Below are 25,354 nucleotides of genomic sequence, written 5' to 3'. Positions count from 1 at the left end.
TGCTGCCAAAGCATGTTACGGAAATCAATTTTGATTTATTTTTTTTTTTTCTTTGTATTAGCCATTTTGATGGAGAGGAGGAAATCTCTGTAATGGCTTTTTTTTACAGAGGACAAAGGACAGCAGCTCAGCTGAGTGATTCTGTCATACTCCCTGCTGTGTGTTTGAGACAGAATGTTTAATTTGGGCATGTGCAATGAAATAAGAATGTTTTCAAGAAAAATCTGACTTTCAAGAATGATAAATCATAGATTTTTAGATACAAACACTGATTATAGCTCGACCAGTGTAAAAAGAGTGGGGAGGGCTGTGTTATGTGACTTAAATTTTGCCCTCTGAATACCCCTGTAATATGTAGGAGGCTTTGCTTTGCAGAGGTTAAGTGTAAAGCAGAAAGTGCAATTGAAGCCTGACTGCATCAAGGCTTAACTGTCAGTGCTGGTCCAGAATGTCTGACCTGAGCAGCAGAACCTGAGTGGCCGTCACAGTCAGCTGGAAAACAAGACCACAGGAGGTTATGAAACAGCTCCCATGGCTCTCATCCAATCCCTCCTTTTGTTAATGGCATAAGAATCTTTGAAAAGAATCAGTCTAATATATCCCAACTAGCTCACTCTGAAATACTTCCAGTCCTGGCTGGATTAAGAACATGCTCCTGGTGCTGTACTCAGCACTGCTTGTTTTGTCAATCAGTGAATCAAAAACATGAGGCAGATGCACGTGCACAAACCTTGTGATGCTTAAAAAAGTGATTAGAGATTAATGAATTTACTCTATCAGAATCACCTCGTCTAGCACTGGGTTTTGAACCCTGACAATCATTAGGGACTGGTAATGAGACTTTTATAGTGAGGGTTTTAAAGCTAAAATAGTCTGTACACCCATGGCACAAGAATTCTCTTTGACTACTTTGCAAAGCACCCACAAATTTGTTCAAGTGAGTTCATCCCCTGTTTAACTGGCTCTTGCCCCTCTAAACCTCAGGCATTACATAAATGCAGAACATACTCAGGCAGTTGTCATGAGTAGTCAATAGGTACCTTGATTGTGAGAAAGAAAACCACTTCTTTATGTTTAAGTACTTAAGAGGATGGCTTCTAACCAAATTGTGGTAACATTACAGCTCCCTGGAAGACACAGCCTCTAAGTACTTCTACATGACATTTATCCAGTTCCACCAGGACGCTTTAAATCAGCTGTAAAAATCTTAAAGTATCTTAAAGTTTAAAAAAAAAAAAAAAAAAAACAACACTATTGACCCCTTCATCCATGTGACTCATGGAATGCTGATAGCAAATGAAAAATACAGGCCAAAAGTCTTAATCTGTGGACATAATGCCACACAAATCCTTAAGGTAAAATGAATGGTTTAACAAAGCTACTTAACAACAGGAAAACTAATTCAATGTGAACATTGGTGAATGGAAACAAATTTGGTGGGGCAAATAAAACCTAGGCAGGACCCAAAATCAAGTTTAGGTGTGTACTGCTCCTTGTGTGTGTCAGCAGGGCATATACTGAAGCACTAAATATATTGGGAATTGTGTTTTGGGGAAGATGTTGACAAACAAGATTTTATGGGTAAAAATAGGACTGGAAAGAAAGACTGTTCTGGCCCCAAATAAGATGATGCTGTATTGGGTTTGTGTGGCAAGGTTTTGGTAGTGGGGGCTGCAGGGGTGGCTTCTGTGAAAAGCTGCTGGAAGTTTCTCCTACAGAGCCAGTTCCAGCAGCTCCAAGCCAGAACTTTTATTCAAGGTATGTCTTTGTATTTGCTGGGGATTTCAGGCTTGCTCTGGTTGGTTCACACCCCTCTCACCCACCTTTGTGTAAGAGTTGGGGTCTGCCAGGCAGATCAGTGAAGTATCAACATTTATTAAGATCTACTAGAAAAGTCTGAAACAATAAGAAAAATGTGTTCCCAGTTAAAGAGGCAAAATCTGAAACATGCACTAATTTGCATCTGGGTAGATGTAGGTGTTGAATATAGACCTAATTAGTAATCAGCATTCCTTATTAATTTGCTTCCTTTACTGGAAGGAGGATAAGGTTGATGAGGTGCATTCATGTGCAAAGGAATTTCAGCTTTGCTCATAGCAAAGAGATGATCCATCAGAACTGCTGCTGGCTTTGGAGGAGAAGGAAACAGATTTTTCCCTCTGTGCCTGGTGCCCTCCTGTGGTTTTTATGTTCAGCTACTTGGGAGCGAATTAAGCACATCAGTGGCTGATTCTTGTGCTGTGTGAAAGGTACAGAACAGTTTGCCTGTTTAGTCCTTTTTGTGAGTACAGTGTGTTCTGGAAAGCTGCAATACAATTTTCCATACGGCCAGTTGGATTTGGATGTGCAGACTCTCTGAGTTCCTCAGCTTAGACCAAGACCATTTCTCCCAGTCCTCACACACTGGTGAGCCTGACTCAGACCTGACTCAGACCTGGCTGCTCCAAGGGCTGTTGTGGCTAAAAGGATTTGAGCTGGAGTCACTGCCTTCTGCAGTGATCCTGTTAAAATGCCACCATGGATCTAGTGGCACTTTTAAAGAACTAATGTTAGGTCAAATTGTTAGGCAAGATAGGGAACTAAAATGTCAAGGATTACTTCTGTCAGGAAATGGAGTTTAAAATTTACTTTCCCAGCTACCTTAACCTTGTCCCATTTTTCTTCCAGCTACAGCTGCAGAATGACAAAGAAATTTCAGTACTTCGTGCTGTAAAATCTATGCAGGACAAAAGTTTCTTTGCACAGCACTTCTGAGTCTGTCATTAGACTATTTCTAAATTACTGATCTAGAAATTCCACTTCAAAAAACATCATTTAGCTGCAAACATCATGCAAAAAAACTTATATAGAATATTCCTTACATGTCCATGTATTATAATAATTAGCTCTTGCACAGGCAAGAGATGAAAGTTGTTGCTGTGGAGGTGCTGGTGGGGTTTGGTGCAATGATTTTTGTACTGTGCTTTCTAAAGGTGCTTGGCCAACTGCATTGCTGGGAACACTGATCTGGGGATCTCCATAAGTTTTGTGTTTCTTCTTCTCCTGCTTTTCCTACAAATTCAGAATCCAGCTGTAGCTTTGAGGTATTCCATCAGCAAAAAAAGCTCCAGAACTTTGAATGGTTCAATATTGTGTGAGTATTGATGGTTCCTCCCTTTCTTTTCCTCTTTTTCTTCCCAAATTCTATTTGTTTACTTCTTTGAATTCACATTATTTAAATCCATTGCACCTGGGATATTGCTCCCCAATATCCCAATACCCAGCAGTTTGTGAGCACAAATACAGAACAAGATAAAGGATAAATGTGAAGCTCTGTTTGGACAACCTTGTCATATTTGCAGGACATCCAAACACACAGGAATTGCACAGGACTTGGCACGTGGTTTATCTCTCTGAGCTGTTTGGGAATTTTTTTACACATACACATATATTTTTTCAGATAATTTGTATTAAATTTCATTGTATGATCTGTTTTAATCTTTTACCTGAGCATGACTAAAAAGCAACTCCAAATATCCCATGTAGGTTAATCCATTAATCCCTATGTGTGAATCAGAATACAAGAACAGGAGAAGTTTAAGTACAGAATTCAATCATAATGTAGAAGTGGAATGTTTTAAGTGTTCATCAGTTTAATCAAGCAAGGGAACACACTAGGTCAAATTGAAATAACTAATTATTTATTCACATAGAAACCAGTAAATTTTAGGGTTTGTAGCACAAAACTTGTTAAAAAAAGAAAACAAGCTATGCCATATAGCTTCTTTACCCTCCATAAAATGGCATCATTGCAGTTAAAATTACAATAAAAATGAAACATTCCAGATGACATCAGTTGGAGCACAATGTGACAAATATAATGAGAAAATCCTTGTCAGAAATTTTACCACAAGGAAATACCAATAGCTAACACCCATATTCTCCACCTAAAAATCAAGAATATTTGAGTAGATCTTGGCATAAAAGGCACAAAACCCAAAGCAAAGCATGCTTGTGTCATTTCTCACACAGAAGCATTGACATTTGTGCAACATGGAAAAAGACCAGCATTTTTTCCAGACTCCTCCAATATCACAGATACTTAGGGAACAGATCTTGCCCTTAATGCCAGTGTGTCACTCCCAGTACAGAGGCAGTGACTACAGAAAGAGGAATATAGAGAAGGGAACACATCTGAACCCTTCCAGGAAATCTGAGCTGAGGAAGCTGCTGCAGCTGTATTGTTGCAGTAACCCAATCCACTGCAGGCTTGGAGTAACACACCCACGGGCAGGCAGCACTTGTGGGAATTCTGAGACTGGCAGGAACTTTAACAATGCTGGAAACCTGTCAGGAGCACAGGGCTGCTTCTTGCATTTCAATGTGCCATGCCAGCCTCAAGTGAGCATTTTTAAAAAAAGGTTGAGTCCTCAAAAGGGAGGGCTCTTCCAAAGAGGGTGTTGCCTCTGGCACAGAGGAATGGCTTTGCTGATGTTAAGGTGTTTCAGAACTGTGGATCAAAGATCCCTGGCATTTCCAGGCTGGCACACAACAGCAGCCTGTTGCTATATTTCTATAACCAGCCTGTCCTCATCATCACTGCTCGTGTCATCATATTCCACCCGCGTTTGTTTCCTCATCATCTCTAAACCTCTCTTTTTGTATGTCTTGGGGGATGTTGCAGAGTAACTCTTGAACTCAGGGGATTTGAGAGTCATTGGGGGCTTTTTAAAGGTAGCAGCAGCCGTTCCATGTGGCCTTCCATAGGGATTGGGCTGCAGGTGGGATCTGTTCTTGTCTGCGCTTCCGTGCAGCTCCAGGAGATGCTGAGCTAAGTTTGCCCTCTGTGAATGTTCCCTGCTGGGCAACTGAGCCCTTGTGACTGTCTCAGGAACAGACTCTGCTTGGGATTCAAACAAACGTGAACATCCTGGCTGGGAACTGGGAGCTGAGCTTTCTGTGGGAGGTGAATGTGTGTTTTCTTCACTAGGAGCTTTCTCCCTTTCAGCAGCCTGGATCACCGGCTCTGATATCCCAAATATTTGGCTCTCTGACTCTACCCTCAATATGTTTTCCTGGCTTCCTCCTGGATGTAAGGAAAGAAGAGCAGCAGCCTCTGGCTTTGTGCTGTCAGGTTGGTCACCTGTGCCTGTGCTTGTAAATCCAGGACAAGACCCAAAGGAAGCTGCCAGGGGGTGGCTCCGAAGGCTTGGCCGGCATTGCCCGGGCAGGGATGGCTGCAGCACCAGGGGCTGTGTCACCCAGCAGCAAATGGCCACGTCCCTGCTGAACTCCTGCAGGGATGTGTCAGCTCTGGAGGAAAAGGAATGAGCTGTCACTGCTATTCCCAGAGGAGCTGTAATGTTCTGGACAGAGGCGTTTGTTCTTGGGTGTTCCCTGATTTGCCCAGAAACGTCCTGTAAGAATTAGGAGGGGAAAAGATTTACATGTAAAGTTTTCAGTCCAGAGCAATTTCATCCAAAGTACTCAAGTTTAATTGTTATTTTAGCTAATTCTAACATTAGTAAGTTTTCATTTCATTTTAAAATACCTTTAACACATTTTTATTTTACCCCCAAAAATACCTTTAACACATTTTCAAACATTTTAACCAAAATCTGTGATACAAAATAGTTTCAATTTCAATTTTAAAATATCTGAATATAAGTCAGGTTTTAATTAACACCTCTTTTTTCTGTTAATAAAAAATAACACAAGAATTAAAGTACAATACCTACTTTTTTATCCATTTTGTCTTTTTGTTTAACATGGTTTAGGTTTTCAGTATATGAAGATATTCCTGAGTTATTCTTTGCTTCTTTTTTCCTTCTGCAAAGTTGTTTATCTGAGGTGGAATATGATGTGTCTTTTTGCTGGTGTAGACAATTTTCTATTGAAAAGAGGTTGGATAAACTTAGATTTTTATCACCCCCCCATGCTTGAACTTGCTACATTTCTCATCATATCACTGAAATAATATTTTCACACAAATATTCCAAATACTTACCTTGCATCTTGGATTGAGGAGGATGGCACTTCTTATGCTTATTAAATCTGGGGGGTTGGGATGAGCAGCCCTTTCTCAAAGCATCCAGAGCTCTGTTGGGAAAACAGGGCCTCTTGCTCAGCCGGTTCATTTTCAGCTGAGCAAATCCATGGCTGTGCCTCCCTCTGTACCTGCAGTGCCAGGGGCATTGAAGGGATAAACAAATATGGGAGATGTAGGAGCAGCCAGAGGAGAAGAACACCACCTCATCAGGTGCATTAACATCTAACAGCAATGTATTACTGGGAAGGAGATGCTTGTTTATGTCAACTCAAAAACAAAAGCTGGATTTTAGGCAAGAGACCCACAATTATTTTATTATCTTTTTTTCTCTGTAGGATTCAGTAAATCCTTCATTTTCCAAGAGAAAGGGATTAAGGAATAACAGATCCTTTTTCTTATATCTGGAATTTTAAAACAATATACTTCACAAAGACTTGAACCACACAGGAATCACCTGAGGCTGTGTGGTTATTGGGTTTTTTTTCCTTTTCACTTCTTGAGTGCTACCTGCTCATCATCACTAAGGGACAACATAAGGATTTTGGTTATTTAGCAAACCCACACTGAATAATCCAACTCTATTTTATTTTCTACTCTGGATGAGTGACACTAAAGTCCCATCCCTTCATCAATAGACTGTCACCATCCACAGAGCAAGACGTAAATCTAAAAGATGCGCTTATTCAGGTGTTTGTTGTATTATTTGGTGGTTACTAGTTGGGCCAGTTACCTACTACCAGGCATGACCTGAGCTTTCAGGACACTGTACTTAATTAAATCCTGAAATAAATTTGATATAAACAAATTCTGAGACCAGCAGGGGAAAAAAAACCACAACAAGAAGACAGAACCTGAAAAACAAACCAGGAAAAAGTCCTAGAAGAATGTCACTCAGCTGGGTGACATAGACCTGAGTCTTCTATTTCTGTTCTTATGACCCTTCAAAATTGCAGTGCTGTTTGCTGAGCTAGACACGGTGATTAAGTTACTGACACTGATTTGTCCTCAAGAGAGTCACTGTGTCTGATTTTGGTCATGAAATAAAGAGGGATGTGTGCACCCAATATGCTCTTTACTGAAGCAATTCATCAGGCATCCTGCTGCCCCACACTCCTGAAAGATTAGAGGGTAAATGTTCCACTGATATGAATTCCCACTGAAAGGGGGGAGCTGTGCTGATTGAGACAATGTGCCCTTGATAGTTTTATGCTCAAATTCTTCCTGCTTTTTTATTTAAACCAAATGATCCTTTGAACTACAGATGGTTCTGTTAGTTGGTGTTAAACTTGATATTTATTGTCCTGCCTTCTCTGGTGAATACCAGCTCAGGATATGGATCTTCCAAGGACAAAGGGTCTCACGCACTGCTCTGAGCTGGGACAGAATTAAAAACAGAACCATTTTGGTCCCCTTCAAACAAAAGTAAATGCTGACAATTTTGACAGATAAGAGTAATTTCTAAATCATAGGGAGAGTCAGCTGACCAGGCATCATCTTTCTATGGGATATGTCTGGTTTGCTTAGTAAAATCTATTCCTAATAGTAAACAACATATTGATATTTTTATAGTTTACCTTTGGGCCCTGCTGGGGTATAAGAATAGCTCTTTCTGAGAGATTTCTCTTTTTTTCCCCCCGGTTTTGATTAGGTGGAATTTTGGGCATAACTTTTTATTTTCTGTGGAGTTTTTACACCCATTACAACAAAATTATATCTATATATTATATATATGTAATATATCTATATGGTGAACCTGAAAGCCATACTCCTTACCATTTAGGGGTGACTTTAATCCTTTTCTGTTTGTGGCTCCTCTTGAGTTTATTTGTTGAGAGTTTTTCCTTTTTGCAAGCTACTGTTTTCTTTTTTTGCTCTGAAATATTTTTGAAAGAACCACCAGGAACATCTGAGCTTAACTGTTGAGAATATTGGGAAAAAATCAAGTACATGAAAATCAAGTACATGAAAAATCAAGTTCATGGGAATTACATTGACTGAGAAGTTGGAAATCTGTGCACATTTTAAATAGCACTGAGCAGCATAGAAGTTAAGTAGCACAACTCTGTATTTAAGTCCTACTCTAAGTCAAATATTCATTTAGAATGAAAACAGATGCTATTAGAGAAAAATATTTTAAAATACCCATAAAGGGAAAAACTGATAGAAATTCACTCTTCTCACTATCAGCATTCTGAAAAGTGAAAGAAACTTAAATATTTACACAGAAATCTTTCTGATGCATCAAATTAATATAAGATTTATCTTATAAAAATATAAATTGTAAGTTCTGTATCAGCAAATGCCTGTAAATGTCCATAAATACACTGCTGATAATTATTTAATTTTCCTAATAAGAGGGTGGAGGTGGGCTGTCAGCCAATAACACCTCTTGAGAAAGCAAACAGAATTATTAATATTACCTCCTGCATCTGGTGTCCTTTAGAAAAGGATGAAACCAACGTTTTCAAGCTTGTGTTCGTTAAGCCGTATGCCACAGTCTTGCTAATATTTCTCATTTTGAAAATGGAGATGTCATATTTGGAGAGGGTGCATTCCCTGCTGGGTTCCCTGTGCCAGGGGGGCACGGAGGGGTGGGCAGAGGCTGCATTGCCCCCCTGCTCCGAGGGCAGAGGGAGGCTCCTGCTCAGACAGCACCAGGTCAGCCGGGGCTCGGCACTGAGGGATGGGAAAGTGCTCTTGGAGCCTGGCACTGGAGAAGTGCCAGAGTAGCTGGTCCTGTTAGAGTGGGGCAGCACTGGAAATCCTTTACAGTGAGTGCTGAGAGTGTGGCAGTAGAAAGTGCCAAAAGATCGGCAAAAATAAGTGGGGTTGTCTCTTGAGCTCTGGGAATGCTGCAGATCCTGCAGTGGTGCTGGGGTGTCCTTCAGGATACATGGACTTCCCTCTCTGTCCCATCCCAAGATTGTTGGCTCAGCACCTTTGCTAGAAACTGATGTCTTTATCAAAGAGTCACTTCCTGAGCAAAGGTGGTGTAAAGCCTTCTTCTCATCTTTGATGTCAGCAGATATGAAAAAGCCACTTGTATACACAGAAGTGAAGCAGATTTTTTTCTTGGGAGTCTGAATAGAGCAAGTACTTTTACTCAACCACTTCTCTTCTGTTTGCCTTTGATAATTTAATTTATTTTTGTTCTGTTTGTTTTTCCAATCCTCTCTTGCAATATCCTGCTGCTTGAAGTTTTGGTTATGAAAGGTGTTCTCTGCTGTGGTTAAGATATTTGGGGTTTCTGAGTTTACTGGTGAACAGAATCCTGGAGTTTTCCAGTTTGTGTGAAGACTCCACTGAATTTCTCCTTTGCCAGCCTTTTGTCTCACTTCAGATTTTAAAGGGGACCAAACCACATCGCTGGAATGAGACTGGAGGGATGTGCTGCTAGAAGAGCAGGGTGGGGGGGTTAAGGTGTCTGTCACAGGTGTTCCAGGTGTCATCTCCTGTTCAGATCGAAGCAAAGGTGACGGATCTGAAGCTCTCTTGTCTTGGGGCAATTTAAGGATATATTTTGGAGAGAAGGCATTTTGTTGTGGGACTGGACTTAAATGATCAGATTGCAGATTATGGCTTTTAGAAGACACATCCACAGCATTGTCACTGGGAAGTGGCACTTTTGCTCCTGTCTTTACAAGACATGTTTTGTTGTCTCCATCCATTGCACTGTGCAAGGCAAAAGAGTTGGAATCACTTCCCCCTAATTCAGACCCTAAAAATCCCACCAGTGAAGCTTTTGAGATACCTGCAGGATGTGAAAAAAGGTTGATGTCACAGTAATTGAGAGCTTGTATGGGAAGTTTGATTGTTTTCCTATATTCCACATTCTCAGTACCTCCAGTGGCTTCATTAATTCCTGTGCTTGATTTTTGCTCCTCTGCTTTAGTGGAGAATTTCACTGGAGCTGTGGGAAGACACGGAGTGGCAGAGCAATGGCCTCCATCTGCTTCACTTACTTCAGTGGTTTCACTACTGGGACTAGGGCAGGGCACTGAAATCACATTTTGTGTCTTCTCCACTTCGAATTTCAGCTTTTTCCTTTCTGATGGCAGAGTCTGGGATTTCCCTGCAGTTTCTCTGTTGTTGCAAGGGACCCAAGGGGGCACCAGGCCATGCTGGCCACTTTCCTTAGTCCCGTGATGGTTCCCATAATTGTGTGAAGTGCTTTTACAGTCTAATTCAAATGCACTGGATTCTTTCCCAGGGCTTGGTTTCTCCCAGTTGCTACTCTGTACTGGCAAGCAGTCCTCATTCCTCCCGTGGCTGCTCAGCTGACACTCAGGATTTTGCAGCCTGAGCTCACCAGTGCTAGGAGCCAGCACACTGCATTTCTCCGTGTCACTGCCACTGAGCTCTGGGGAAGTTTGGCTGCTTACAGCTCCAGCAGTTACAGAATGTGATGTCTCCATTAGGTTGGACACTCTGTCTGCAGTTTCCTCAGAGTACACATTCTGCAAAACACAATTACCATCAGCAGACATTCCTGATTCACCCATGGTTGAAGCTGCTGTCACAAGGGAGGAAGGACTGGCAGTTGCAGAGCTCCTGACATCTCTTTCCTCAGTTATTTCAGTGCTGCTGGCTGATTCCACTGAATTAGGAGTCAGGCTTGTAATATCTGTAATCTTATTCTCTCTTTGTTTCATTTTCTTGGCATTTTGACTGCTTTTCATTTTTTGGTAGATTTTCTTAAATGTTTCATCTCCATACATCTGCCATTTCTCTTGAGAGAACATCTTCAACTTCCTTTGATTGTGTTTCTTATTTTTAGCACTGATTACTTCTCCAGCCCCAAGCTTTTTAGTCCCTTTCAGCTCCTCTGACAGAGAAGGATGATCAGCCACATTACTAAGGGGCAAATCATCCACTGCTGTTTGTCTGACTAGAGCTCGGGGATGGCTATTAGGGAAATCCACTGAACTGGCAGTGAGATCGTTGCTAGGCAGCAAACCAGCAGTGCCTGTGTTTACAGAGTGCTTAGTAAGAGAAAGTGGTTTTGAGCATCCTGCTTTGTCATGCACCATCCTCGCTCCCTCCACAACAGGCAAGGAGTTGCTCCGAGTAACAGGCACAGTGTCGATCGTTGTGGAGAACTGGGTGGGAACTGAATGGAAAAACATTGGCTTGCATTTCTCCAGGGGTGCAAAGGTAGATTTTGCTGAACAAAGAGAAAGATTCTTTTTCCTATTTACATCACAAGTTCTAATATCAAAATGGAAAGAGTCTTTGTATGTGTAAGGCATTGGAAGGTCAATGCTTCCCTGTTTAGAAAGGACAGTTTTTCTGGGCCTGACATTGTCTAACTGGGTGTCATCCACCACACTTTTGTTGTGGGAAATAAGCTTTGAAATGTGTTCTTCCAGCCTCTTTTTCTCTAGCATCGAGGCTGTAGCTTTGTCAGCTGCCTCTGGCTTTGCAGTGCTCCTGGAGGCACACCTTGGGCTGCTGAAGGCAGCCTCATTTTCCAGTTCCGTGCTGTGCTCGTGGAGACTGTGCAAGGGGCTGGAGGATGTCATCTGCTGCTCTGTGCTGTCAGAGCGTGACAGGTACCCCGAGTCAGTGCTCTCACACTTCTTCAGCTTGCAGTCCCAGGCTTTGTAATCCCACTGCTTCTCTGAAGAGGTTGCCTGTTGCCTTTGCAGCTGAATGTGCTTATTGGCAGTCGGAGCTCTTTGCTCCTGCATCTTCTTTCTCAGACTCGGACCATTTGGCAAAGCTCCTGGAGATGATAAACTTTGAGGTTCTCTTTCAGGAACTCCCTGAATAGCCTTTGAACTCAATGATTGATTTGTTGTTTCTTGATTTTCTGAAGCAGCTGATGAGGAGCTTGCTGCTGGCAGTGAGAGCTCATGAGGTTTCTTAGTGTCTGTTGCTGCACTGGTCTCTGAACTGGGCTGTTGGATGTGCGTTCCCTGGTCTTCGCTGGTGCTACTCAAGACTTTGCTGCCTTGGGAAGAGGTGGTGCTCTCTGCTGATCTCTCATTTTGCTCTGGTCCCCCACTGTTGTCAGAGTCTGAGGGCAGCCTGGTGTTGTTGACGTGTGTTTGAGTTCTCCTGTGTTTATACAAGTTGCTCTGGGTTTTGAACGCAATGCCACAAGTGGTGCACGGAAAGGGCCTCTCTCCCGTGTGAGAGCGAATGTGTTTCTCAAGGACACTTGGCTTCAAACAATCTCGCCCACAGTGTTTGCAGATGTATTTCCCAGACTTTTTTGATTTTCCCGGGCTCCCAACAGATGCTTTTACACAAGGACTTGGCGACGACAAAACCGGCAAAGCGCTGACTATGCTCAAGGTCAGGCTTTGCCCGAGCTGTTTCTGGAGAAGCGGCTGAGGCTGCTCCGCGCCCTCCGGGGGGACGAGCGGCTTGAGGATGAGGGGGACGCTGCTGCCGTCGAGGTGGACGCAGCTCCTGGCGGCCACCAAGGGCCCGTGGGGCTGGAAGCAGCCAGGCTGGACGGGCTGGAGCAGTGGGATCGTCAGGGCCTTGAGGTACAGGGGCTGGGGCAGGGCCTGGCCCCGGGCAGGCTCCGAGGGGCCCCGCGGGGACGGGCCCTGGCCGGGCTCGGCTGGAGCGGCCGCGAGGCCTGGCGGGCTCTGGGCCTCCATGGCGGGGCCCGGCTGCCATGGGCTCACGGACCTGTGGAGGGAACACACAACAGGCACCGGTCTGCAGGCTGGGCTGGGAAAATGAGCGACTGAGAATATCACACATGCAGGCATCATACAGACAATCATCACTTCCTTTCCCAGTTAAATTGGTTCCTCTTCCATTTTCCCTCTAGGAGTTCCAGTTCAGGACAGTGTAAAGAACACAACGCTGCACTTAAAACCACTCCTACAACCTACACTGAGTATCCAAAACACTGGAAACAAGTCTGAATTTCAGATTTGCAAATGGAGGCTCTAAGCACACCAGAAATAATACAATTTTAGTTTTCTGGAACCATATTTCCATTACATATTTATATCATGTTTTTAAATTTCATTAATATTAACAATTTTTAACACAGAAACACAGAACAGTTGAGGTTAAAGGGGACCTCAGGACTTCTCTAGTGCAAACACCTCACAGCAGAGTCAGCACCAAGGTCAGATGAGGCTGTCAGGGTGTTACCAGTCTAGTTTTGAAAACCTCTGGGGATAAAAACTGCACAGTTTCTTAGGGCAACCAGTTCCAAACACAGGACATTAAACATGCCTGCATATTCCCTGTGCTTCCCCAGTTTAAGGGAGCTAAGGCCAAACACATTGCACCAAGTGGCATAAAATGAAAATATGTGAACAAAATGAAACTCATGTCCTGTTTTACAAGTCAGGTTTGCATAAATATCTGCAAAGTAGAAAAGATGGTATCATAGGAAAATAGTGCGAGAAATTAAAGCTGGCTTTTGTGTAGACCAAATTAATTTGGTATAATTAATGGAGATACCAGGGTGTACTGCTTGTTTTCAGATGCTCTCAATGCCAAATGAAAACATCTTCTAGACACAGTTTTTTATAAAAGTTAACCTATTCTTTTGAAATCTATCCTGATATATGCAGGGTGCCGGTCCAGACTACTTATTTCAGCAAAAATTTGTATTGTCTTTATTTCTTTCTCAGAAACAAAGGGGGAAACTATCAAAATAAGCAAGGTAAAATTTTCTTTCAGAGAGTTAGGGGCATAAGCCCTTGTAATTACAGCTTGGGTGAAAATCAAGTGATCTGTGAATGTTTATTTGATTCTTGCTCAGCTGTGCTCACTGGATGCACTGGCTGCTATGAATAATGGGTTGTTCTTGGACAAACGGCCATTAAAAACCCATTTGGAATAACATAATCAGTGGCTCAATTTGAAATCTGCAATTTGTTGCTTTACTGCATAATCTCTAGTGGTGTTTCTGTAACTTCCTTGGATCATTTTAATAGGTTATTGTTACTGGGAATGAATTCAAATGTGGTTTGAAATTTTTACTGGTTCCATCCAAGACAACAACATGTGAAATGAACTCATCTGTGCACAGCAAAATGTTAGATTTTGCCTTTTTTTTCTTTCTCATGAATGTTATAAATTAAGTTCAGTTATCAAGCATGGACTTCTCTTATGCACTTCTAACATTTCTGTGTGGAATAATCACTTAAGTGGCTTTTCATTATCGTAGTGACTATAATGATGAAAGACTGTTAAAAGAATATGGCTTGTTAAAGAAATGAGTTATTATCCATATTGTGCAGTGTGGTTACCCCTACAGAATAAAACTGGAATCCTCTAATTTCCAAAATGATGTTATCAACATTTCAAGTCCATTTAAGATGGTTCATAAATTATATGGTCACTTTTAAATTTAAACACAGCATATAATAAAGGATGAGACAATGAAACAAACTAAGTATGCAGAAGTTTTTCCAAAATTTTTTTTTAATTTTTTTTAAAGTTTTTTGCTGCAGAGAACAGACAGCAAGAAGAAAAGTGAAGCCTAAATACCCAGTATGTAGAACATCTAACGAGTACCACATCAGACAGGAAAAGGCACTATGCCTTTGCTCCCCTCCCTCCCTCAGAGAGCAGTGTGGAAATACACTTCCACATATTTTACATTTCCCCCAGCAGCCTGCTCCAGTGGCACAAACTATTTCTCTGGTTTCCTCCTGGCCATGCAGAGCTGATGGGCCCTTCAAGGCCACCACAGACAGATGTTTTTCTTAGGAATCCTGTGGTTCCCAAGTACCAGATGCTCTGTAATTTCACTTAATGCTCTTAAGTTTCTGGGGCCAACGACACAGCCTGAGACTCATTTTGGTGTTCTGTTATGCTCTACAACAAAAATACCTACGTGGTGACAGAAAACTTAGTAAAGTTTTAAATAAAGCTCAACAAGTAAGCTAATGGTGATACTTAGTGTACTTTTAAGAATGTAATAGCACATCTCTACCAGGTGTGGTAGTTTGCTGCTTTTCACAGCAAGAAAAAGTACTTTCTTCCTGAGTGAAACTGCCATGACTTGCATTCTACTGGGGCAAATACCATCAGAGTTTTCACATCTGTTATTTATATTCCAAAAAAGGCCACTGTATTTCTTTGTACCTTTACAAAAATAGCTTATCTCAAAGTAATTCTGCCCCAGGGCTGATTCAGGGTAGTCCCTGCCTAACGTAGAACTTCCTGTGTTGGTTTTGCCCTGGGCTCTGTTACTGAGCACCCACCCCATGTTCTCAGCTGTTTGTAACTTGTGGCATTGAACTACCAGCATAAGAACTTGAGCCTAATTAGATAAGGAAAATTTTCCAATAAACAAAACTAAATGCAAGATTTAGCCAGCTCAGAATTTTCTAAATTGATTTCTTAAGCTATCAGAACTGGTCACTAAAATTTCATTAAGTACAATTATTTTGTTCCTGGTCTGAAATTCTGACTTCAGGTAAACACCACAGGCGGGTTTGTGGAACACTGAAAAGTGCAGCAGTTTCAGATAAAAAAATCATTGTAGCAGAAATTGTCTTAGTCAGTTTATAAGTATAAAGTAGTTTAATACAGGAGGTTGATTAAAAAGCCTCATTTTAAATCCAGTAAGTTCCATTTTTATAGACTTTTCCCTGAATTCCAAACATTTTAGAAAACTTGTTTCATTTTGTCAGCACTGTTGTAATAATTTTGGACTACACAATCAAAAGATTTTTGTCCTCTGCATGGCACATGCAATGCTCTGTCAACTGCCCATCATTATTAACCAAATCATTTGCTAAACATGTAAATGCTTCTTTTCTGCACTTTCATATCATTTTTTGACACAGCATTGAGCAGAGCATTGGTCTCTAAGCTGACTCATTGCTCAGTTGCTCCGTCCCCCACCCTGGTCTGCAGGTACAGCCTGGAGACATGACAGAGTCCCTTTATTTTTGTAACCCCACAGAAGCAGGTTTTCAACATTCTGAACATACACAATATACTCAATTATACCAGGAGTCTTTACCATTTTAAAAAGCTTTTAGTGATTAAATACCAGGGAGCAGACGTGAAAGTCTGGAAATAATTAAGTCTTCAGTCTGGAAATAATTCTAGTTCACGTACCTTTGACTGATCCAGGCATTTCAGCAAAAAAGTCTCATTTCTGTCAATACTTGATGCAAGCAGAGAGAAAACGAGGACAAAGACTTGAAACAGAGTAGAAATAGGAAGTTGGGGTTTTCTTTCTTTTTTTTTTTTACATTGGTGTCACATTAACAACCTTCAGAAAACAGGAAGAGTTGAAACAGAAGAAAATGAAGTGGCATTTCAATCTCTCTATATCCTTTATCACTATTTAATTAGGGAGCTCTATAAAGAATCTTTGAAATGTGGGGGGTTTGTACTCTGCTTTCAGTTGTATTGTCCTGAAATACAATGGTAGGGTTTTTATTTTATACTCCTGAAGCTAATTTAATTTTACAGTAAAGGCCTCTCTTAAGATATGTTGGGAAAGAAGACAACGGTGGAGAGAAGACACTTGGCACATATGAAATGCTAAATTTATCCAGTGTGGGTGCTGTCCAACAGCTTCTTCTAATGGTGCCCTGTGGGACAGGAGAAAGCAGGAGCCAGGTGGGAAAATGCCTCAGGATTGTTCAAAGTGTTTGGGTCATGCTCAACAAACCTCCATAAGCTTGTGGAAAGCTGCAGAGAAAACAGGATAGGGCACAGTCAAGTGCCCTTAAAAAAAGGTAATTTAAAAAAAAATAGATTTTATTTGTGTGTCGAACTCCTAAGGAGTGCTCAGGTAATAACACAGTGAACAGCACTGAGGGGTCCTGGGAGGGGCCACTCTTCTTTATGCAAACATTTGTTTAAAATAGGGACTGGGAAGGCTCAACCTCCTCTGCTGGAAGACTAAGTGAATCCCAAACTGGAATATGTATTCCCAACAAAACTGGTATCTTTGGCCTGTATAATTTCCTTAGGAACGCCATATTTTGCAAGATACAGTTTTATTTTCAGTTTTATTTATTTTCCCTGTGATAAGCAGCTGCCCAGTTCAGACCCTGCAGCCCGTCCCTTGCTAGGTAGTGGTGGAACTGCAATGTTATAATTGCCCAATATCCACTTCAGTGTGAGCTCTTTTTTTTAATAATTCTGGTGACAGACTAATGTCAGAGGCCTTGGTGGATTTTCATTTCAAACAGCTTTATTGATCCTGGAGAGTTTTGCCTGCTGTTTGGATTGCTTTCCATTTATTTCTGGAGCCCTGATTTAGCAGGCCTCTAATTTTGGTGGTAGAGAAATATTTCTGTCTTGTTCTTCCCATCTTTCTTGCCTGTCACATAGTTATTCAAGGGGCAGGAAAGCTCTTAACAGAACCCAGGATTACTGCTTAAAATCCTCCTGGTTTCTCCCATACCCTGAAATGCTCCCAGTAATTGGTAATGGCACTGCAGACACTTAGAATCTGTGAATCTAGAAAATACTTGACATTCTGAACTGCTTGACAGTGACTCATGCTTCTGCTCTACAGACTCAGTCTGTCCAGATGGAGAGAATTACATGCAGCAAGTAGTTTCAGCTCTGCTGGGAGATACTTTCCTAAAGGAATGTGTTCTCACCTCTAAGTGAGATCTTCTGGAGGATTACTGCATGCTACAGTCAACAAACCAACGGGGAAAAAAGATGCACATCTTATAATAGAACACTGGCAGGAATCAAATCATACAAACAGATGATTATGGGCATTTTACATAACCAGTCAAAATTAGTTTGTCTTCAATTTGATCACATTTCTGGAGCCCATTATATATTATTCCATTTTGAGACTATTAAGTTAAGGTGAATTTACTCAAAAGGGACACTTAATTTAAACAGTACTAATAATTGCACCAGTATGCTGGACCTAGTAACAAATTGAAAACATGTATAAGCATTTCAAATTCATTATTTACATCACTCAGTATCAAATTTCAAATGCTAAAACTGCAAACTGTTTACCATGAGAGGCTTAAGGAGGTAATAATTAATTAAAGAAAGTTACAACAAAAGCAAGTGGCTGTCTGGATATTTGCCACCATCGCAGAGGTTTCAGGGTTTAGCAGAACCTTTTGAAGCTTGATCTAAAATCTCTCAATCTTGAATAAGTAACTCTGGAATCAGGGTTCTTCACAGCATCCTGAGATTCTTCCCATTTATGTGGATGAACAGGCTGCTGTAATGGCTAGAAGTAACACAATACAGAGCACCAGTGTTACACTGCATTAGCTCTGTTTGAAATTAAGTGAATTTGTTTTCTCTTTCTAAACAATCTACTTATGTGTTGCTTCCTCAGCTGCAATCTCTAAGCAAGATTATTTATATTCATTTAAGTTCAAAATACTGTCCTGCTCAGAGAAACTCAGCTAACTTCAGTTATTTCAATAGACAGCAAAGTGTCAATTGAAACTATGCACAAAGCTGAGCCCGCTGTCAGGTGCTGCACAGGAGGGAGTTCTGGGGCTGGTCTCCTCTCAATTCTTGTCCCCATCAGGATGTGAAGAGTTAAACCCACACACCATTAGTACACATTTCTGGGTCCCAAGTGGAAAAGTCCCACCCCAGGTGTTTAAAACCCTGCATCCTTCAAAGACACCTACAGAGTTTTGTCAGGGGTGAGAGCAAGTGAAAGCAGCAATAAACATTCCTCCTGTGCTGGTCAGGAAATAGATTCTGAGGATCCTGCAACTACACGTTTTAAAGACCTTCACAAAGTTAAATGAAAAGAAAGTCTCTTCCAGCATTGCTAATTATTATTTTTTCCTGTGAGGGCAGTGATGCTGAGAGCAGCACACAGTATCTTACTGTCAGAGGAAGATGCAGTCAGTGGGATTATCATTTCCATTTGCTCATCCAGCACTGACAGCTGGCACAACTCCCTTGACAGACCACACAGAACTTCTACTTCAATCTTAGCATCATAAAATCATAATGAACCAGAGGGTCTGAAATAAACTTTGGCCAGGTACTTTAAACACTCCTTCCGTGATGGAAGCAAAATGTTTGTGAGTGTACCCCAGGTCTGGAGATTTTTAGTTCTCAATTCATCAAGCAAAATGGAACCGACACATTTCCTGGTTAGCCCAGCAATGACTGTTAATCTCGTTTTACTTGGAAAAGATTTCTGCCTTCGCTCTTTTCTCAGTTTGACTTCCTATCTTGAAATGTCTCATAACAGAAGTACTGAGTTCACCTTTCCCCTTGTTCTTAAGGTCTGTGTCTGATCTCACAACTCTGCCAGTTCCACCCGCAGCCTGCACGCTGCCAGTACCTCCTGAACAAAGTTGGGAGCCTCAGTCCCCTGCAGAATCACGCTGAAAGTGTTTAATTCCATCATCTCCTGAGACCTTTAGAGTCTTTTCATGGTCACATCTCAAATCCTGACTTTGGGAAATCTTGCTGCTTGGTACAAGTTATTGTTCTGAAGTTCTGCCCTTCTTAGTGTGTTATTAAAGTACAAAGCCACTGGAAAACCTGCTGGGGAAACTTAAAAATTCTTGTACCATATCCTAAGGACAAATATTTTTAACACTTACTTCTACAGTTGTATAATATCAGCAAAGCTGGTTAGGTTGGGCTTTTTAAAACAATTATTTCTGTAAATATTGTGCCATAATACAGTATTAAAATCTTTTAGGAAGAACGGGATCTGCTTTGCCTTCCCTTTGCTCCAGAATAGCAGCTGGTTTTATCATTATTATACAGTTTTCTATATTTTCCTATGTTCCTTTTCTTGAATATCTATAAATAAAAACATTCCAAAGGCTTAAAACAGTAAAAATATTGTTACCTAAAATATATTTTAATATTTAAGTAAACACTATATTTGCCTTTTTGACCTCTTCATGCAATTTGTATCAAGAATATTTCCTTTTCTACTTCTTACATTGCTACTTTTCTTAGCTCCAGCTATAAGAAATGCTTCTAGTTTATTATATGTCTCTAGTTTAGATTTACATCACTATTTCTAAAAAGAAACATACCTAACATAGCTGTTGGTTTTGTAACATGCTTGGTGGCTTGACAATGAAGAAAAAATTGGATTTTTAGTGCTTAAAAACCTCAAAGGATTTCAATTCTTTTATCCTTTCATCAAATTTGCTCCTGTGCATTTCCCATGTTAGGAAAGAGTTAACAACCTCCAGCCAGCAGACTGCAATCAACAGGTTGCTCTAACAGAAAAATAATAACCCTAATCCATCTTTTAAAGTTTAGAAGGTTGGACTAAATGATGAAACAATACCGATTAAAGCCTTCTGAAAAGCTGAAGTGGGGCCAGAACTGAAATGCTTTGTGTTTTATGAAAAAAATCTTTCTCGTTGCTAAGTGAAAGAACCATCACAATTAAAAAAAAAACAAACTGTAACTTTAAAATTTCTGTCTTGCCATCTAGAATTGAATTCTCTCTCTGTCCATAGAAAATGACAACAAAACACTTGCTAACCTTTAGGTGGCCAATTCACAGGCAGGTGGAGAGGTTCAGGTCCCTGGAATAGCGTTGAAACAAAAGAAGCATCCTGTTTTCTTTTTTCAGTGTCTTTCTCTTCTCCTTTTTTTTTAAGCATTTGAACAGTGAAGGGTGGGTGGTGGGGTGTGTGCAGAGAGAGCAGGGGGTGCAGGCAGCCCACGCTGCTGTAGGAAGAGTTTTAATGGCCGATGCTGGGAATATGGTTTGCCTGCTACAGTGTCTGCACTACTGCAGCTCTGTGTGTGGGCGTAAAGAAATGACACGACTGGGTTTCAAACCATTACACTGAAGATTTGCAAACAGTTAAAAAAAAAAAAAACACCAAAACAGACAACCCCATCAGGCACAAATGAAAAATTATTACTTTTCTCCTTTTATCTTTTTCTGAGGGTTTTTGTTGCTTTGTTTTAACTTAGCAGATGTAATCTAGTCAAGTTTCTTCCTCAGCCTCTAAAGGAAAAAAGGTAAATTGAGTATTTAGGAAGGTTTCATATTTTACAGAGTAAGAATATTTTGTTATCATTTTTTGCTGCTATTTTTTAATTTATCTACAAGAGCTTGTATTCCTGAAGGGTATCCAGATTTCCCCAGTGAAAGTCCTCAGAGGACACCTCTATTTGTGCTTTAGAACATGCTAAATAGGTGCCTAAATCTTGGTAGCACCAAGTAGCACACTACATTAGACAGAGCAGCCACTCCACAACTGGCCAAGCAGGACATTTGAGCCCAGGACTATTCCTTGAATATTCCACAAAACACAGCCAAAAAACCCAGGACATGCTGGCAGCCCACTTTTGCTCAGTAGTCCAGCAACACCTCAGGTTTACTAATCTAAATTGGGCAGAAAACAGACTTGAATATTTGTTGTAACTACTGTGAGACAAAGGGGCTGTTCCCTGTCACATCATGGGGAATGAGAGGAAAATGGGATTTCAGCTGATACAAAAGTGCTGACACAAGTGACAGTGACTAAAACAGTTATGAACACGCTGTTGCTGGGAGGGACAGGTGGAAGGTTTTGTCAGAAAAGCAAGGACACTTCTCAAACATTTTTTACCACAAAAAGTGAAAGACTGACAGAACAGTTTTAGGAGGAAACTTGAAAACTTCAAGGAATCTTTATGACTTGGCTACTCCATGATAGTAAGGGACTGGCACTTGATAAATGTGTATCTTCAAGTATGTTGAGAAGAGATAGCCAGGTTGAAAATCTTGTGCTAGGCAGAAGGCACCCCTGGGGTGCAGGGGTTTAGGTGTCCATTTTCTCACACATCCAGATGAGCCCCAAATCAAGCAGGATTTCTTTAGTGTCATGATGACAATGAAAAGCAGAGCAGCTGCATGCACAGGGACAGGGGAGGGAAAGAGGGGAGGCTCTGGGTGGTGCCCCCATGGCTGTTCACAGCAGGGCACCCCTGGCAGTCATTTTCCTCCTCACCCAGGGCTGAGGAGCCAGAGCTGAATGTCAAACCAGTACAACCCAGTGTCAGTACAACCAGCAGGACTGGACTGGAGGGCTTCAGACTGCTGATCCCACACTTTGACACAGCACTGATAAAGGAGTTAAAGAGTGAATCACCCAACAGTGGATGAAAAACAATCCTCAGTTCTGTGTCTGTGTGGTAAAACTCTCAGATATTGCCATTATTACACAGCAGCACAGCCTGACTTGGCACTAAGTGGGGTCTGGCTACTGGCCACAGGAGAAACTTAAATTCTTTTTCCATGTATACACTAACAGCTGAGGTCAGCTGCAGGAAAATTTTGCTGGAGAAATATCTGTGTGCTCAGCTGATACACAAAAGTGAATGTCTGGAGAGACAAGAAATCTGCCTGCCAGCAGGGTACCATTCATGCAGATCCAGTACCATTGCACAATCTGATGTAGTCTGCAAGCTGACATTGTTTAAATCAATTTGGTAAAAGTGGTCCTTTTCCTGACATTGTAAACTTTTCTGTGTGTGGATAGAAGTAAAATTTTTTTCTATCACTCTTTCTCTAAACTCTTAATCTTTGTGTTCTGTTTGCTCAATGAAGACCCCTTTTGCCCAGTTAAACATCATGCATTATTAATGAGTGGTATCAGCTCAATCTTTTATTATCATTCTTTTTTAAAAAAAAAAAATTAATTACTATTTTCTTGACTCAGTTTGAAAAGTGTAGTAACCAAATACAAGTCCTGCAGCAGTAACTCTCAGAGGTGCATGTGTTGCTCATTTTTGTCTCAATATGACATGGACAACTATTTCATGGCCGTGTAGCTGCTGTACTTCCAAGTCACCATTTCACCATGGTGTTGGTGACTGTGCTGCAGGTGAAGTAACACCTGGAATGTCTAAATGCATCCAATCCTCCTCTGAGGACTAATCCCCACGAAGAACCATTGTGCAATATGGATATTGGTTATCACAAATAGCAATATTTCTTTTCTAGACATGAACTCTTAAGTTTGAATGTACAGAAATCATGGTTGCCTACACGTCTTTCATTTGACCATCTCCAGCATGGTAATTAAGATGACTGTTTTTTTCCCAAGGATCACAGCTTTGGGAATTGGCAGAACCTTTTAAAGTGACTATTAAAAATCTGGGGGGAAACACTGAATATAGAAAAATATTCAAAAAACCACATTCTTTTAAACTGGACAGCCAACTAGCACCCTCCTATCAACATCACATAACAACTACTAAGATTGATCAGGCAGTGTTTTCTGTTCATTGAGCCAGCAAGAACTACCACCCAAAGAGGAGCATAACCCTCACAAACTGGTCAGGCCATACCAAGAGAAAAAAACTTAAAAATGTGCTTGAACAGCAAAAAGGAGAGACAAAGCTTCATTAGAAGCAAACATGGGTCTCCTTGCCAAAAAAGTTAGTTCAAGGAAAATTAAAAGAGAAGGCAAAAGTAATGGATCCCATAGGGAAAAGACTCAAGGCTGCTGAGAAAATGCTAAGGCAGCCACAAAGCCAAAAAGTTTCAGCTGGTTGCAGATACAACATCAGTTTCAGTAAGAATTGAATTTTTCCTATAAAGTACTTGGGTTCTTTCCACAGCCCAACAGCAGGGCTGGACAGGCAGACACTCACCCAAAGGAGAAAGGAAAAAAAAAGAAAAGGAAAAAGTCCAGCCTCAAACCATCTTCTGTTAAAATCCCATAGACCTTTTTTCCAAATGTAGTTTTAATGTGAGTTAGGTAAGGCTCTAAATGCTGTATCATCACACAGTTTGATTTGGGGTTTCATTTGGTTTGTGGTTTTAGTATTAATTCACCATAAGCAGGTATGGTGAAGGGTCGTTTTATGGACTAATTTACAAGGATAGCCTAAAACCCAAGAAAAATCTTTGGCATCAGAGAGAAAAAGCAGGTGAGTCCAGCTTTGCTCCTGAAGTATCAGGTGAAGGGGCGGGAAGGAAGAACTCCACTTCCTCCTCCTTGCCCAAATCCTCCTTTTGCTGACAGCTGAAAGGTTAAAAAGTGGAGGATGTTATGGTGCCTCTGCCACAACAGAGATGATGTGCAGGAGGAATAGGAAGGGTCTTTCCTATAGGCTCCAGGATTAATGAGCTGTAGTTTTTTCAGGCATATCACATCACAAACATGAATAATTTCCATTATGACACACTTAGAAGCAATGCAGCTTTCAGAGAAACAGTTGCTCCAACTAGAAAAGGCAGCAAGGTTCAGTGGTTTGTACGTGCACAAACTACAGATGTATTCATTTTTTTTCCATCTGTTTCTTATTTGTCACAGAAAAACAGATATAAAACAGATAACTCAGAACGACTGGCAGTAGTCAGAAACATTCTAAAGCCCACCAAGTACACTGACTTTAATGGGTTTTACAGAAAAAGAGAATAGAATTTGACAGGGTCATTGATCACTTGAACCAACTCAGATCAATGTCAAAACACATAAAAGGAAGCATCAGTAACTACAAATAGAGAAGCAGAGCATTCCCATCACTGTGACCCCAGGCCAACACCAGTCAGCAGTAAACCCATGGTCCACACCATTCAAACTACTCAATTCTGTATTTCTTTTTATTTTTATTTTCCCCATAACTTTCTACATAGCTGTGTCTTTTCCCAACATGTTGTCAAGGCAACTCTACACTTCTGTAGCTCAGTATCCAGCTCTTTATTGCTATTGACACCCCAAAATTTGGGATTTTGAACCAATTGATACACTGTCCTTCCCATTATGAAGGTACCTTCACTTATACCATAAGCTGGATAGAGTTAAAATGAGACCTTTTTTCAAAGTTCAGCTCTTCCAAAATGCCTGGGAGAAACTTGCCAATTAACTCCTCTGTTTATTATTTTATTAATCATTTTACATATCAATATTCTATTATCCTCTATGCTACTCACTGAAATATAGCCCTGTAACCATACTGGTGTCTTCTTATTTAGCTCTGTCTCAATTCCACTCTTAGGTCATCTTTGAACAATGTTGAGTTCCTCTGACAAACAATATTTTGTGAATTTTGTGAGAGCTGCCAGCTAAATTTCAAGTGATAACCATTAAATTGCAGTTGCACACTGCTAGTATCTGTGTCATACTTTTATCTAACAGGTGTGCAGATTTTCACTGGGAAAAGAGGTGCTATATATAAATGTACATATGAACACTGAATTTAGGGTGCAGTGCAGGGAACAGGAGCTCTCCAGCCCCTGGGGGTGCCACGGTGGTGCCCCCTGTGCCCACACGGGGCCCATGTGGAGAACATGAGTCACATCCACACTGCAAAGCACCAGGGCAGGCTCAGATCTGGCACTTTGCCTCTCCCCCTGGGGCTGAGGGGCTCTTCCAGGTTCCACACAACACTCACCTGCACCAGGGGTGCCCCAGGAGGGCTCCAGCTCTCCCTCTGTGCTTT

General features: G+C 41.1%; 1 protein-coding gene across 1 annotated transcript in view; it reads right to left on the bottom strand.

The window, feature by feature from the left end:
- Window positions 1-4,544: 4,544 nt before the first annotated feature.
- The window catches only part of ZNF831 (zinc finger protein 831), a gene marked incomplete at both ends in the record, with an annotated part of 30,700 nt that continues 9,890 nt past the window's right edge, over window positions 4,545-25,354 (bottom strand). Inside the window, 5 exons of the mRNA XM_084217815.1 lie at window positions 4,545-5,396; window positions 5,718-5,869; window positions 5,987-6,156; window positions 7,802-7,944; window positions 8,449-12,673. Of these exons, the coding sequence (XP_084073941.1) occupies window positions 4,545-5,396; window positions 5,718-5,869; window positions 5,987-6,156; window positions 7,802-7,944; window positions 8,449-12,673 (5,542 nt within the window). The remainder of the gene's footprint in view (window positions 5,397-5,717; window positions 5,870-5,986; window positions 6,157-7,801; window positions 7,945-8,448; window positions 12,674-25,354) is intronic.

Source organism: Fringilla coelebs (genome assembly GCF_963513975.1).
Source record: "Fringilla coelebs genome assembly, chromosome: 18".
In the NCBI taxonomy this organism is placed as follows: domain Eukaryota; kingdom Metazoa; phylum Chordata; class Aves; order Passeriformes; family Fringillidae; genus Fringilla; species Fringilla coelebs.
This window is presented reverse-complemented; position numbering and strand designations above follow the sequence as displayed.